This window comes from Salvelinus fontinalis, chromosome 7, assembly GCF_029448725.1.
Source record: "Salvelinus fontinalis isolate EN_2023a chromosome 7, ASM2944872v1, whole genome shotgun sequence".
Taxonomy (NCBI): domain Eukaryota; kingdom Metazoa; phylum Chordata; class Actinopteri; order Salmoniformes; family Salmonidae; genus Salvelinus; species Salvelinus fontinalis.
Genome location: NC_074671.1, coordinates 55,429,154 through 55,441,231, shown reverse-complemented (window position 1 = coordinate 55,441,231; position 12,078 = coordinate 55,429,154). Strand labels below are relative to the sequence as shown.

Here is a 12,078-nt window from a genome sequence, read left to right as displayed (position 1 = left end):
TCAACCAGCCTCAGGGACCAACTATAGACTGCAGGCAGCTAAAGGAAGAGGTAATTACTGGTATGGGGTACAAGCCATGACACAAACGCATGCTTGCATGCATGCAGGCACACACATATGCACACACACATACACACACATAATGACAAACCAGGAGAGAGAAAGTCAGAGTGAGAAAGAGAGACTATCATCATTCCCTACGGCAGAGGCGCGTTGAGAATGTGATGAAATATAGATGTGGGATAGAGAAGGACCATTAGTTTCCCGCTGGGACCAGATCTGTCTCTGTGTGTGTGCGTGAGTTTGTGCGTGTGTGTGTTTGTGCGTGCGTGCGTGCATACATAAACGCGCGCACACACACACAAAGGTGACTGACAGTGGTCAGTGTTTATGATGATGATTTTTGGTCGCTATGCTTAATCATAATGACATCGTTCCCTCTTCTCTCACTCTCCACGGTCTGGCAAGCTGAGAGGCGCAGCTGCTGTGTGTGTGTGTGTGTGTGTGAGAGTGAGGGAGGGAGGGTGAGGGATCGGGAGACAGAAAAGGAGGAAGGATTTTTATCACCGACACTCTCTACCCCTGTGGTCGACAACAGTTCTCTACCGGCGATTGGAGGAGCCAGATAGACCCGTCGGGCGACTGGTAACCTTGGAGGCACGCCAAACCACCCACGAGGAGGGAAGCGGGTGGAAGGATGCCTCTTTCCCTGATCTGACAGAAGACATTTGTTCGGTGAATGAGCGGAGGGCACCGTATTGACGCAATACAGCAGGTGAGTTTCTGGTAGTCGTTACAAATATCAGTTGATTTAGTAATCAATCTACGCGCGAGCAGGGAATATTGACGGTGGAAAGTCGGCTAACTGACACGGTATCGACCATACCGCTGTGGGGCCATTTTCTGTTTCTTTTGTGGTTTCTATAATTGTGGTGATTATTTGTCCTGCCGCGTACAACAGCATTACTTCCTGTGCGCGGGTACGCGCCTCGTTCCAATCATAAATCCAGCACGGACCGTGTGTGTAACCTTGACAAGACACACACTCATCCACTCTCTCGCCCAGTGACAAGATGACAAGTGCACGCACCCCACCACACATACTCGTGGCATCTTTTAAGTCAGCATCCAACCAGCCAGAGAGCATTCGGTCCTTATTAGAACAGTCAGTGATTGAGTAACCATGCCTGAGACCTGAAAACCTGCAGAAGCTCTTTCTATACATAGCTCAATGGGTAACACAGTCCTGGGGGCCACACTCAGACGACCTGCGCCCAAACCCTGTCTGTCTCATAAAACAGACTGTAGATTTACTTAGGTGTGTGTCTACTGTCTGTGTATATTGTAGAAGATGTGTGTCTACTGTCTGTGTATATTGTAGAAGGTGTGTGTCTACTGTCTGTGTATATTGTAGAAGGTGTGTGTCTACTGTCTGTGTATATTGTAGAAGGTGTGTGTCTACTGTCTGTGTATATTGTAGAAGATGTGTGTCTACTGTCTGTGTATATTGTAGAAGATGTGTGTCTACTGTCTGTGTATATTGTAGAAGGTGTGTGTCTACTGTCTGTGTATATTGTAGAAGATGTGTGTTTACTATCTGTGTATATTGTAGAAGGTGTGTGTCTACTGTCTGTGTATATTGTAGAAGGTGTGCGTCTACTGTCTGTGTATATTGTAGAAGGTGTGTGTCTACTGTCTGTGTATATTGTAGAAGGTGTGTGTCTACTGTCTGTGTATATTGTAGAAGGTGTGTGTCTACTGTCTGTGTATATTGTAGAAGGTGTGTGTCTACTGTCTGTGTATATTGTAGAAGGTGTGTGTCTACTGTCTGTGTATATTGTAGAAGATGTGGGTTTACTGTCTGTGTATATTATAGAAGGTGTGTGTGTCTACTGTCTGTGTATATTGTAGAAGATGTGTTTACTGTCTGTGTATATTGTAGAAGGTGTGTGTCTACTGTCTGTGTATATTGTAGAAGGTGTGTGTGTCTACTGTCTGTGTATATTGTAGAAGGTGTGTGTGTCTACTGTCTGTGTATATTGTAGAAGGTGTGTGTCTACTGTCTGTGTATATTGTAGAAGGTGTGTGTTTACTGTCTGTGAATATTGTAAAAGGTGTGTGTGTCTACTGTCTGTGTATATTGTAGAAGGTGTGTGTGTCTACTGTCTGTGTATATTGTAGAAGGTGTGTGTCTACTGTCTGTGTATATTGTAGAAGGTGTGTGTTTACTGTCTGTGTATATTATAGAAGGTGTGTGTGTCTACTGTCTGTGTATATTGTAGAAGATGTGTTTACTGTCTGTGTATATTGTAGAAGGTGTGTGTTTACTGTCTGTGTATATTATAGAAGGTGTGTGTGTCTACTGTCTGTGTATATTGTAGAAGATGTGTTTACTGTCTGTGTATATTGTAGAAGATGTGTGTCTACTGTCTGTGTATATTGTAGAAGGTGTGTGTCTACTGTCTGTGTATATTGTAGAAGATGTGTGTTTACTGTCTGTGTATATTATAGAAGGTGTGTGTGTCTACTGTCTGTGTATATTGTAGAAGATGTGTTTACTGTCTGTGTATATTGTAGAAGGTGTGTGTCTACTGTCTGTGTATATTGTAGAAGGTGTGTGTCTACTGTCTGTGTATATTGTAGAAGATGTGTGTCTACTGTCTGTGAATATTGTAGAAGGTGTGTGTGTCTACTGTCTGTGTATATTGTAAAAGGTGTGTGTGTCTACTGTCTGTGTATATTGTAGAAGGTGTGTGTGTCTACTGTCTGTGTATATTGTAGAAGGTGTGTGTCTACTGTCTGTGTATATTGTAGAAGGTGTGTGTCTACTGTCTGTGTATATTGTAGAAGATGTGTGTCTACTGTCTGTGTATATTGTAGAAGATGTGTGTCTACTGTCTGTGTATATTGTAGAAGGTGTGTGTCTACTGTCTGTGTATATTGTAGAAGGTGTGTGTCTACTGTCTGTGTATATTGTAGAAGGTGTGTGTCTACTGTCTGTGTATATTGTAGAAGATGTGTGTCTACTGTCTGTGTATATTGTAGAAGGTGTGTGTGTCTACTGTCTGTGTATATTGTAGAAGATGTGTCTACTGTCTGTGTATATTGTAGAAGGTGTGTGTCTACTGTCTGTGTATATTGTAGAAGGTGTGTGTCTACTGTCTGTGTATATTGTAGAAGATGTGTGTTTACTATCTGTGTATATTGTAGAAGGTGTGTGTGTCTACTGTCTGTGTATATTGTAGAAGATGTGTCTACTGTCTGTGTATATTGTAGAAGGTGTGTGTCTACTGTCTGTGTATATTGTAGAAGATGTGTGTCTACTGTCTGTGTATATTGTAGAAGGTGTGTGTGTCTACTGTCTGTGTATATTGTAGAAGATGTGTGTTTACTATCTGTGTATATTGTAGAAGGTGTGTGTGTCTACTGTCTGTGTATATTGTAGAAGATGTGTCTACTGTCTGTGTATATTGTAGAAGGTGTGTGTCTACTGTCTGTGTATATTGTAGAAGGTGTGTGTCTACTGTCTGTGTATATTGTAGAAGATGTGTGTCTACTGTCTGTGTATATTGTAGAAGGTGTGTGTCTACTGTCTGTGTATATTGTAGAAGATGTGTGTCTACTGTCTGTGTATATTGTAGAAGATGTGTGTCTACTGTCTACTGCAGCAGCATCCTCTGCGTCAGAACAGTGAATTACAACCACTGACTGAGTCACCTGGCAGACACAGAAGAGGGCCATTGTCAGATAGCGTGAACTCCTTCTGCACTCATAGATAGTTCACGGCAATGCGGTCGGAAGACAATGCCATTAGGTTAAACAACTCTGTTTCTGTCTGAGGGGTGTGTGTCGGTGTCTGTGTCTAACTTTTGTCCTCACCTCTCCTCCCTACAGGTGAGTAACCATGGAATCCACTCACCTCCTGGACGGCTCCAAGAAGCGGGTGAAGATCCACCCTCACACTGTCACCGCCAAGTATGCCCCACACACACCCCACACACACACACACTTCCCCCAGCCCGGAGACGAGGGCTACGATGACGCTCCCTCCTTCGAGGACTTTGGCTCCTTCCTGGAGGAGACCTCGGACAAGAAACAGCTGACAGGAACCAGGAAGTGGACAGGAAAGGCCGGCGCTCTGTTTGGAGGGAAGGACAAAAACAAAGACACACCCCCTAGACCTCCCATGGGGGGAGGCGAGGGGGGGGTGGAGGGAGGAGGGAAGGGTGCAGGAGGGGGAGTAGGGGAGCAGCTAGCGAGTTTCAGTGAGGCGTCTGTCTCTGCGTCTCGGCTCACGTGGGCCAGTGTGGTCTTGGCGGGGCTGGCTCACGGCTGTGTGTGTGTTCTGACGCGCCTGGCCGCCTCACGCTTTAACCTCCCACCCTTAACTCTCCTCTTGGTACGATCCATCCTCCAGCTGCTCTATGGGACTGTACCAATGAAACGGGCGGAGACGGCCTTTGGCTCAAAGGGCTATCGGCGGAAGCTGCTCCTGTACGGTCTGACTCACTCCTTCTCCCTCTGCTGCGCTTACTCGTCCTTATCCTTCGTCTCCCTCGGCGACGACGAGGCCATGTTGACAACCTGGCGCCTGGCGACCACCGTCCTGTCGGCCACTCTGGCGTTGTTGCTCCTGGACGAGCGGCTGGGATTGGTGGACCTGGTCACCGTAGCAACAGGCGTGTTAGGACTGGGTCTGGCGCTAGTTCCTAACCCAACAGGGCTGGATGAGAACAACAACGGGACCGGGTCAGGGATGCCCAATGTGGCGACACCGGCACAACAGTCGGCCCAGTTCTGGCGGGAAGCGTTTGGTTGGTCCCTGACTGTTCTCGCAGGACTATGGATGTCTCTGGCTCTAGTAATGTACCGCTCTCTGAAGGAACGGGTCAGTGTCGGCACCGCTCTGTTCACTGTCAGTTGGACCGGCTGTCTGAGCACCGCAGTCTCCATGCTTCTCCTCCAACAGGGGCCAGTGTGGCCGGCCAGTCTCCAGGCTTGGTGCATCGTCCTGGTGGTAGCTGTGTGCTCTGCTGGGGGGTTCGTGGGGGTGACCCATGGCCTCACCCGACTTCACCCAGCTTTGGTGTCGGCTACTCAGGGTCTGGAAGTACCGGTCGCTATGATGCTGGAGATCGCTGTTGTGCCATTGGTTCCCTCAGTGTGTGAGGTTGTAGGGGGTGTGGTGGTGGTGGCAAGCGTGGGTTGGCTTGTTACAGTGAAGCTCCTCCCCTCTCGAGGAAGTGGGAGGAAACAGAGAGAAGAGTACGAAGAGATCCTGGACTCGCCAATTAAATAACACACACACACACACACACACACACACACACACACACACACACACACACACACACACATACACACACACACACACACATACACACACACACACAAAAGCACATGCAAGGAGACATGCACGCACAAAGATTCTGGACTTGCCAATCAAATAGACCACTCCCCTTCTATCTATGTTTCTGTCTATCTCTCCTTTCCCAGGGGTTTTGTTCTCTCTCTCTCTTTCTGTCTCTCTCTCTCTCTGTCTCTGTCTCTCTGTCACTCTCTCCCTCTCTCTCTCTCTCTCTCTCTCTCTCTCTCTGTCTCTGTCTCTGTCTCTGTCTCTGTCTCTGTCTCTCTCTGTCTCTCTCTCTCTCTCACTCTGTCTCTCTCTCTCTGTCTCTCTCTCTCTCTCTCTCTCTGAGGTCAGTGTGTATATAAGAGGACTCTATGGTGAATGTTAATGCTTGAGCTAAAATAGCTGTCTTTAACCACAGATCTAGAATCAGATACACCAACTCTAATCCTTACCTTAACCATTAGGAGGTGTCAAAATATCTGACCCTGTATCAGTGGTTAGGGAAAACATCTACCTACTCCAATGTGAATAGTAAATGTATCTATTTTGTATTGTAGTTGTTGTAATTGTTGTGAAGTGCCAATGCTGTGTTGTCTTACTGGCTATTGTGATAGTGTGATGTCATATTAAAACCTCACTGTGTTACTGTGATTTGCTCTCTCCTATTGTGTGTGTGTGTGTGTGTGTGTGTGTGTGTGTGTGTGTGTGTGTGTGTGTGTGTGTGTGTGTGTGTGTGTGTGTGTGTGTGTGTGTTGGCTAAGTTTCACATGGTAAAGTGTCACTGACTATGCTAGCCAGCTGAGGGTCAGCCAAGGTGGTCAATGCCAACTATAGAAACAGACAGCCAGAGGGAGGGAGAGAGACAGAGAGACAGCCAGAGGGAGGGAGAGAGAGAGAGAGACAGCCAGAGGGAGGGAGGGAGAGAGACAGAGACAGACAGCCAAAGGGAGGAAGAGAGAGAGAGACAGCCAGAGGGAGGGAGAGAGAGAGACAGCCAGAGGGAGGGAGGGAGAGAGAGAGAGACAGCCAGAGGGAGGGAGAGAGAGAGACAGCCAAAGGGAGGAAGAGAGAGAGAGACAGCCAGAGGGAGGGAGAGAGAGAGAGACAGCCAGAGGGAGGGAGAGAGAGAGAGACAGCCAGAGGGAGGGAGGGAGAGAGAGAGACAGCCAGAGGGAGGGAGGGAGAGAGATACAGCCAGAGGGAGAGAGGGAGAGAGAGACAGCCAGAGGGAGAGAGAGAGAGAGAGAGACAGCTAGAGGGAGCGAGAGAGAAACAGCCAGAGGGAGGGAGGGAGAAAGAGACAGCCAGAGGGTGGGCGAGAGAAAGACAGACAGTCAGAGAGAGAGAGAGAGACAGACAGCCAGAGGGAGAGAGAGAGAGAGACAGACAGCCAGAGGGAGGGAGAGAGAGAGAGCCAGAGGGAGGGAGAGAGACAGACAGACAGCCAGAGGGAGGGAGAGAGAGAGAGAGAGAGATAGCCAGAGGGAGGGAGGGAGAGAGAGACAGCCAGAGGGAGGGAGGGAGAGAGAGACAGCCAGAGGGAGGGAGAGAGAGAGAGACAGCCAGAGGGAGGGAGAGAGAGAGAGACAGCCAGAGGGAGGGAGAGAGAGAGAGACAGACAGCCAGAGGGAGGGAGAGAGAGAGAGACAGACAGCCAGAGGGAGGGAGAGAGAGACAGACAGCCAGAGGGAGGGAGAGAGAGAGAGACCCAGAGGGAGGGAGAGAGAGAGACAGACAGCTAGAGGGAGGGAGAGAGAGAGACAGCCAGAGGAAGGGAGAGAGAGAGAGACAGACAGCCAGAGGGAGGGAGAGAGAGAGACAGACAGCCAGAGGGAGGGAGAGAGAGACAGACAGCCAGAAGGAGGGAGAGAGAGAGACAGCCAGAGGGAGGGAGAGAGAGAGACAGACAGCTAGAGGGAGGGAGAGAGAGAGACAGCCAGAGGAAGGGAGAGAGAGAGAGAGACAGACAGCCAGAGGGAGGGAGGGAGAGAGAGAGACAGACAGCCAGAGGGAGGGAGAGAGAGAGACAGCCAGAGGGAGGGAGAGACAGACAGACAGCCAGGGGAGGGAGAGAGAGACAGACAGCCAGAGGGAGGGAGAGATAGAGAGACAGCCAGAGGGAGGGAGAGAGAGAGACAGCCAGATGGAGGGAGAGAGAGAGACAGCCAGCTAGAGGGAGGGAGAGAGAGAGACAGCCAGAGGAAGGGAGAGAGAGAGAGAGAGAGACAGACAGCCAGAGGGAGGGAGAGAGAGAAACAGACAGCCAGAGGGAGGGAGGGAGAGACAGACAGACAGACAGCCAGAGGGAGGGAGAGTGAGAGACAGACAGCCAGAGGGAGGGAGAGAGAGGGTGAGTGGAAGGTGGGAGAGAGAGGATGGTGGGAGAGAGAGGAGTGTGATGGGAGAGAGGATGGTGGGAGAGAGATGAGGGTGGGAGAGAGAGGAGTGTGATGGGAGAGAGGAGGGTGGGAGAGAGAGGAGGGTGGGAGAGAGAAGAGTGGGAGAGAGAGGAGGGGGGGAGAGAGAGGATGGTGGGAGAGAGATGGGTGGGAGAGAGGAGGGTGGGAGAGAGAAGGGTGGGAGAGAGAGGAGGGTGGGAGAGAGGAGGGTGGGAGAGAGGAGGGTGGGAGAGAGAAGGGTGGGAGAGAGAGGAGGGTGGGAGAGAGAGGATGGTGGGAGAGAGATGGGTGGGAGAGAGAGGAGGGTGGCAGAGAGGAGTGTGATGGGAGGATGGGAGAGAGGAGGATGGGAGAGAGGAGGATGGGAGAGAGGAGGGTGGGAGAGAGGAGGATGGGAGAGAGGAGGATGGGAGAGAGGAGGGTGGGAGAGAGGAGGGTGGGAGAGAGGGGGGTGGGAGAGAGGAGGGTGGGAGAGAGAAGGGTGGGAGAGAGAGGAGGGTGCAAGAGGAGTGTGATGGGAGGATGGGAGAGAGGAGGATGGGAGAGAGGAGGGTGGGAGAGAGGAGGATGGGAGAGAGGAGGGTGGGAGAGAGGAGGGTGGGAGAGAGGGGGGTGGGAGAGAGGGGGGTGGGAGAGAGGAGGGTGGGAGAGAGAAGGGTGGGAGAGAGGAGGGTGGGAGAGAGGAGGGTGGGAGAGAGGAGGATGGGAGAGAGGAGGATGGGAGAGAGAGGATGGTGGGAGAGAGAAGGGTGGGAGAGAGGAGCGTGGGAGAGAGGAGGTGGGAGAGAGGAGGGTAGGAAAGAGGAGGGTGGGGGAGAGAGGAGGGTGCAAGAGGAGTGTGATGGGAGGGTGGCAGAGAGGAGGATGGGAGAGAGGAGGGTGGGAGAGAGGAGGGTGGGGGAGAGAGGAGGGTGCAAGAGAGAAGGGTGGGAGAGAGGAGGATGGGAGAGAGGAGGATGGGAGAGAGGAGGATGGGAGAGAGGAGGGTGGGGGAGAGGAGGGTGGGGGAGAGAGGAGGGTGCAAGAGAGAAGGGTGGGAGAGAGGAGGATGGGAGAGAGGAGGGTGGGAGAGAGGAGGATGGGAGAGAGGAGGGTGGGAGAGAGGAGGGTGGCAGAGAGAAGGGTGGGAGAGAGGAGGGTGGCAGAGAGAAGGGTGGGAAAGAGGAGGATGGGAGAGAGGAGGGTGGGAGAGAGGAGGGTGGGAGAGAGGAAGAGGGGGAGTGTATCTATCCATCTGATAGCAGCTGTATGTGAGTGGAAGACTAATAACAACCTCCCCTCCCCTCTCGCCATCTCTCCTCTCCTCTCGTCTCCTCTCCTCTCTCCTCTCCTCTCCTCTCGTCTTGTCTATCATTGTGTCAGGTCACAATGCATGTAAACCAGGATGGTGGGATTCACATACCTTGAACCCTGTGACATTTTGAAACTAGTTCTTGAAGAAAAGAGAGAAAAGCTGACAGTGTCCAAACACACCCTCCTCCTACTAGCCTCCCCTCCAGCTGGCTGATACTTTATATGGAAAACTCTCTTCATGTCACCCACACACACACACACACACACACACACACACACACACACACACACACACACACACACACACACACACACACACACACACACACACACACACACACACACACACACACACACACCAGCACGCACCGACACACACATACCAGCACGCACCGACACACACACCGACACACACACACACACACACACACACACACACACACACACACACATACACACACACACACACACATACACACACACACACAAAAGCACATGCAAGGAGACATGCACGCACAAAGATTCTGGACTTGCCAATCAAATAGACCACTCCCCTTCTATCTATGTTTCTGTCTATCTCTCCTTTCCCAGGGGTTTTGTTCTCTCTCTCTCTTTCTGTCTCTCTCTCTCTCTGTCTCTGTCTCTCTGTCACTCTCTCCCTCTCTCTCTCTCTCTCTCTCTCTCTCTCTCTGTCTCTGTCTCTGTCTCTGTCTCTGTCTCTGTCTCTCTCTGTCTCTCTCTCTCTCTCACTCTGTCTCTCTCTCTCTGTCTCTCTCTCTCTCTCTCTCTCTGAGGTCAGTGTGTATATAAGAGGACTCTATGGTGAATGTTAATGCTTGAGCTAAAATAGCTGTCTTTAACCACAGATCTAGAATCAGATACACCAACTCTAATCCTTACCTTAACCATTAGGAGGTGTCAAAATATCTGACCCTGTATCAGTGGTTAGGGAAAACATCTACCTACTCCAATGTGAATAGTAAATGTATCTATTTTGTATTGTAGTTGTTGTAATTGTTGTGAAGTGCCAATGCTGTGTTGTCTTACTGGCTATTGTGATAGTGTGATGTCATATTAAAACCTCACTGTGTTACTGTGATTTGCTCTCTCCTATTGTGTGTGTGTGTGTGTGTGTGTGTGTGTGTGTGTGTGTGTGTGTGTGTGTGTGTGTGTGTGTGTGTGTGTGTGTGTGTGTGTGTGTGTGTTGGCTAAGTTTCACATGGTAAAGTGTCACTGACTATGCTAGCCAGCTGAGGGTCAGCCAAGGTGGTCAATGCCAACTATAGAAACAGACAGCCAGAGGGAGGGAGAGAGACAGAGAGACAGCCAGAGGGAGGGAGAGAGAGAGAGAGACAGCCAGAGGGAGGGAGGGAGAGAGACAGAGACAGACAGCCAAAGGGAGGAAGAGAGAGAGAGACAGCCAGAGGGAGGGAGAGAGAGAGACAGCCAGAGGGAGGGAGGGAGAGAGAGAGAGACAGCCAGAGGGAGGGAGAGAGAGAGACAGCCAAAGGGAGGAAGAGAGAGAGAGACAGCCAGAGGGAGGGAGAGAGAGAGAGACAGCCAGAGGGAGGGAGAGAGAGAGAGACAGCCAGAGGGAGGGAGGGAGAGAGAGAGACAGCCAGAGGGAGGGAGGGAGAGAGATACAGCCAGAGGGAGAGAGGGAGAGAGAGACAGCCAGAGGGAGAGAGAGAGAGAGAGAGACAGCTAGAGGGAGCGAGAGAGAAACAGCCAGAGGGAGGGAGGGAGAAAGAGACAGCCAGAGGGTGGGCGAGAGAAAGACAGACAGTCAGAGAGAGAGAGAGAGACAGACAGCCAGAGTGAGAGAGAGAGAGAGACAGACAGCCAGAGGGAGGGAGAGAGAGAGAGCCAGAGGGAGGGAGAGAGACAGACAGACAGCCAGAGGGAGGGAGAGAGAGAGAGAGAGAGATAGCCAGAGGGAGGGAGGGAGAGAGAGACAGCCAGAGGGAGGGAGGGAGAGAGAGACAGCCAGAGGGAGGGAGAGAGAGAGAGACAGCCAGAGGGAGGGAGAGAGAGAGAGACAGCCAGAGGGAGGGAGAGAGAGAGAGACAGACAGCCAGAGGGAGGGAGAGAGAGAGAGACAGACAGCCAGAGGGAGGGAGAGAGAGACAGACAGCCAGAGGGAGGGAGAGAGAGAGAGACCCAGAGGGAGGGAGAGAGAGAGACAGACAGCTAGAGGGAGGGAGAGAGAGAGACAGCCAGAGGAAGGGAGAGAGAGAGAGACAGACAGCCAGAGGGAGGGAGAGAGAGAGACAGACAGCCAGAGGGAGGGAGAGAGAGACAGACAGCCAGAAGGAGGGAGAGAGAGAGACAGCCAGAGGGAGGGAGAGAGAGAGACAGACAGCTAGAGGGAGGGAGAGAGAGAGACAGCCAGAGGAAGGGAGAGAGAGAGAGAGACAGACAGCCAGAGGGAGGGAGGGAGAGAGAGAGACAGACAGCCAGAGGGAGGGAGAGAGAGAGACAGCCAGAGGGAGGGAGAGACAGACAGACAGCCAGGGGAGGGAGAGAGAGACAGACAGCCAGAGGGAGGGAGAGATAGAGAGACAGCCAGAGGGAGGGAGAGAGAGAGACAGCCAGATGGAGGGAGAGAGAGAGACAGCCAGCTAGAGGGAGGGAGAGAGAGAGACAGCCAGAGGAAGGGAGAGAGAGAGAGAGAGAGACAGACAGCCAGAGGGAGGGAGAGAGAGAAACAGACAGCCAGAGGGAGGGAGGGAGAGACAGACAGACAGACAGCCAGAGGGAGGGAGAGTGAGAGACAGACAGCCAGAGGGAGGGAGAGAGAGGGTGAGTGGAAGGTGGGAGAGAGAGGATGGTGGGAGAGAGAGGAGTGTGATGGGAGAGAGGATGGTGGGAGAGAGATGAGGGTGGGAGAGAGAGGAGTGTGATGGGAGAGAGGAGGGTGGGAGAGAGAGGAGGGTGGGAGAGAGAAGAGTGGGAGAGAGAGGAGGGGGGGAGAGAGAGGATGGTGGGAGAGAGATGGGTGGGAGAGAGGAGGGTGGGAGAGAGAAGGGTGGG

The 12,078-nt window shown here is 51.7% G+C and overlaps 1 protein-coding gene across 1 annotated transcript; it reads left to right on the top strand.

Annotated features, from left to right (window-relative positions):
* The first annotated feature begins 209 nt into the window (after positions 1-209).
* LOC129859773 (solute carrier family 35 member G2-like) lies at positions 210-6,004 on the top strand. The gene is made up of 2 exons (XM_055929879.1): positions 210-775; positions 3,895-6,004. Exon 2 carries the CDS (start codon positions 3,905-3,907, stop codon positions 5,297-5,299), a length of 1,395 nt encoding a protein of 464 aa, XP_055785854.1. The 5' UTR covers positions 210-775; positions 3,895-3,904; the 3' UTR covers positions 5,300-6,004.
* The last annotated feature ends 6,074 nt before the right edge of the window (positions 6,005-12,078 follow it).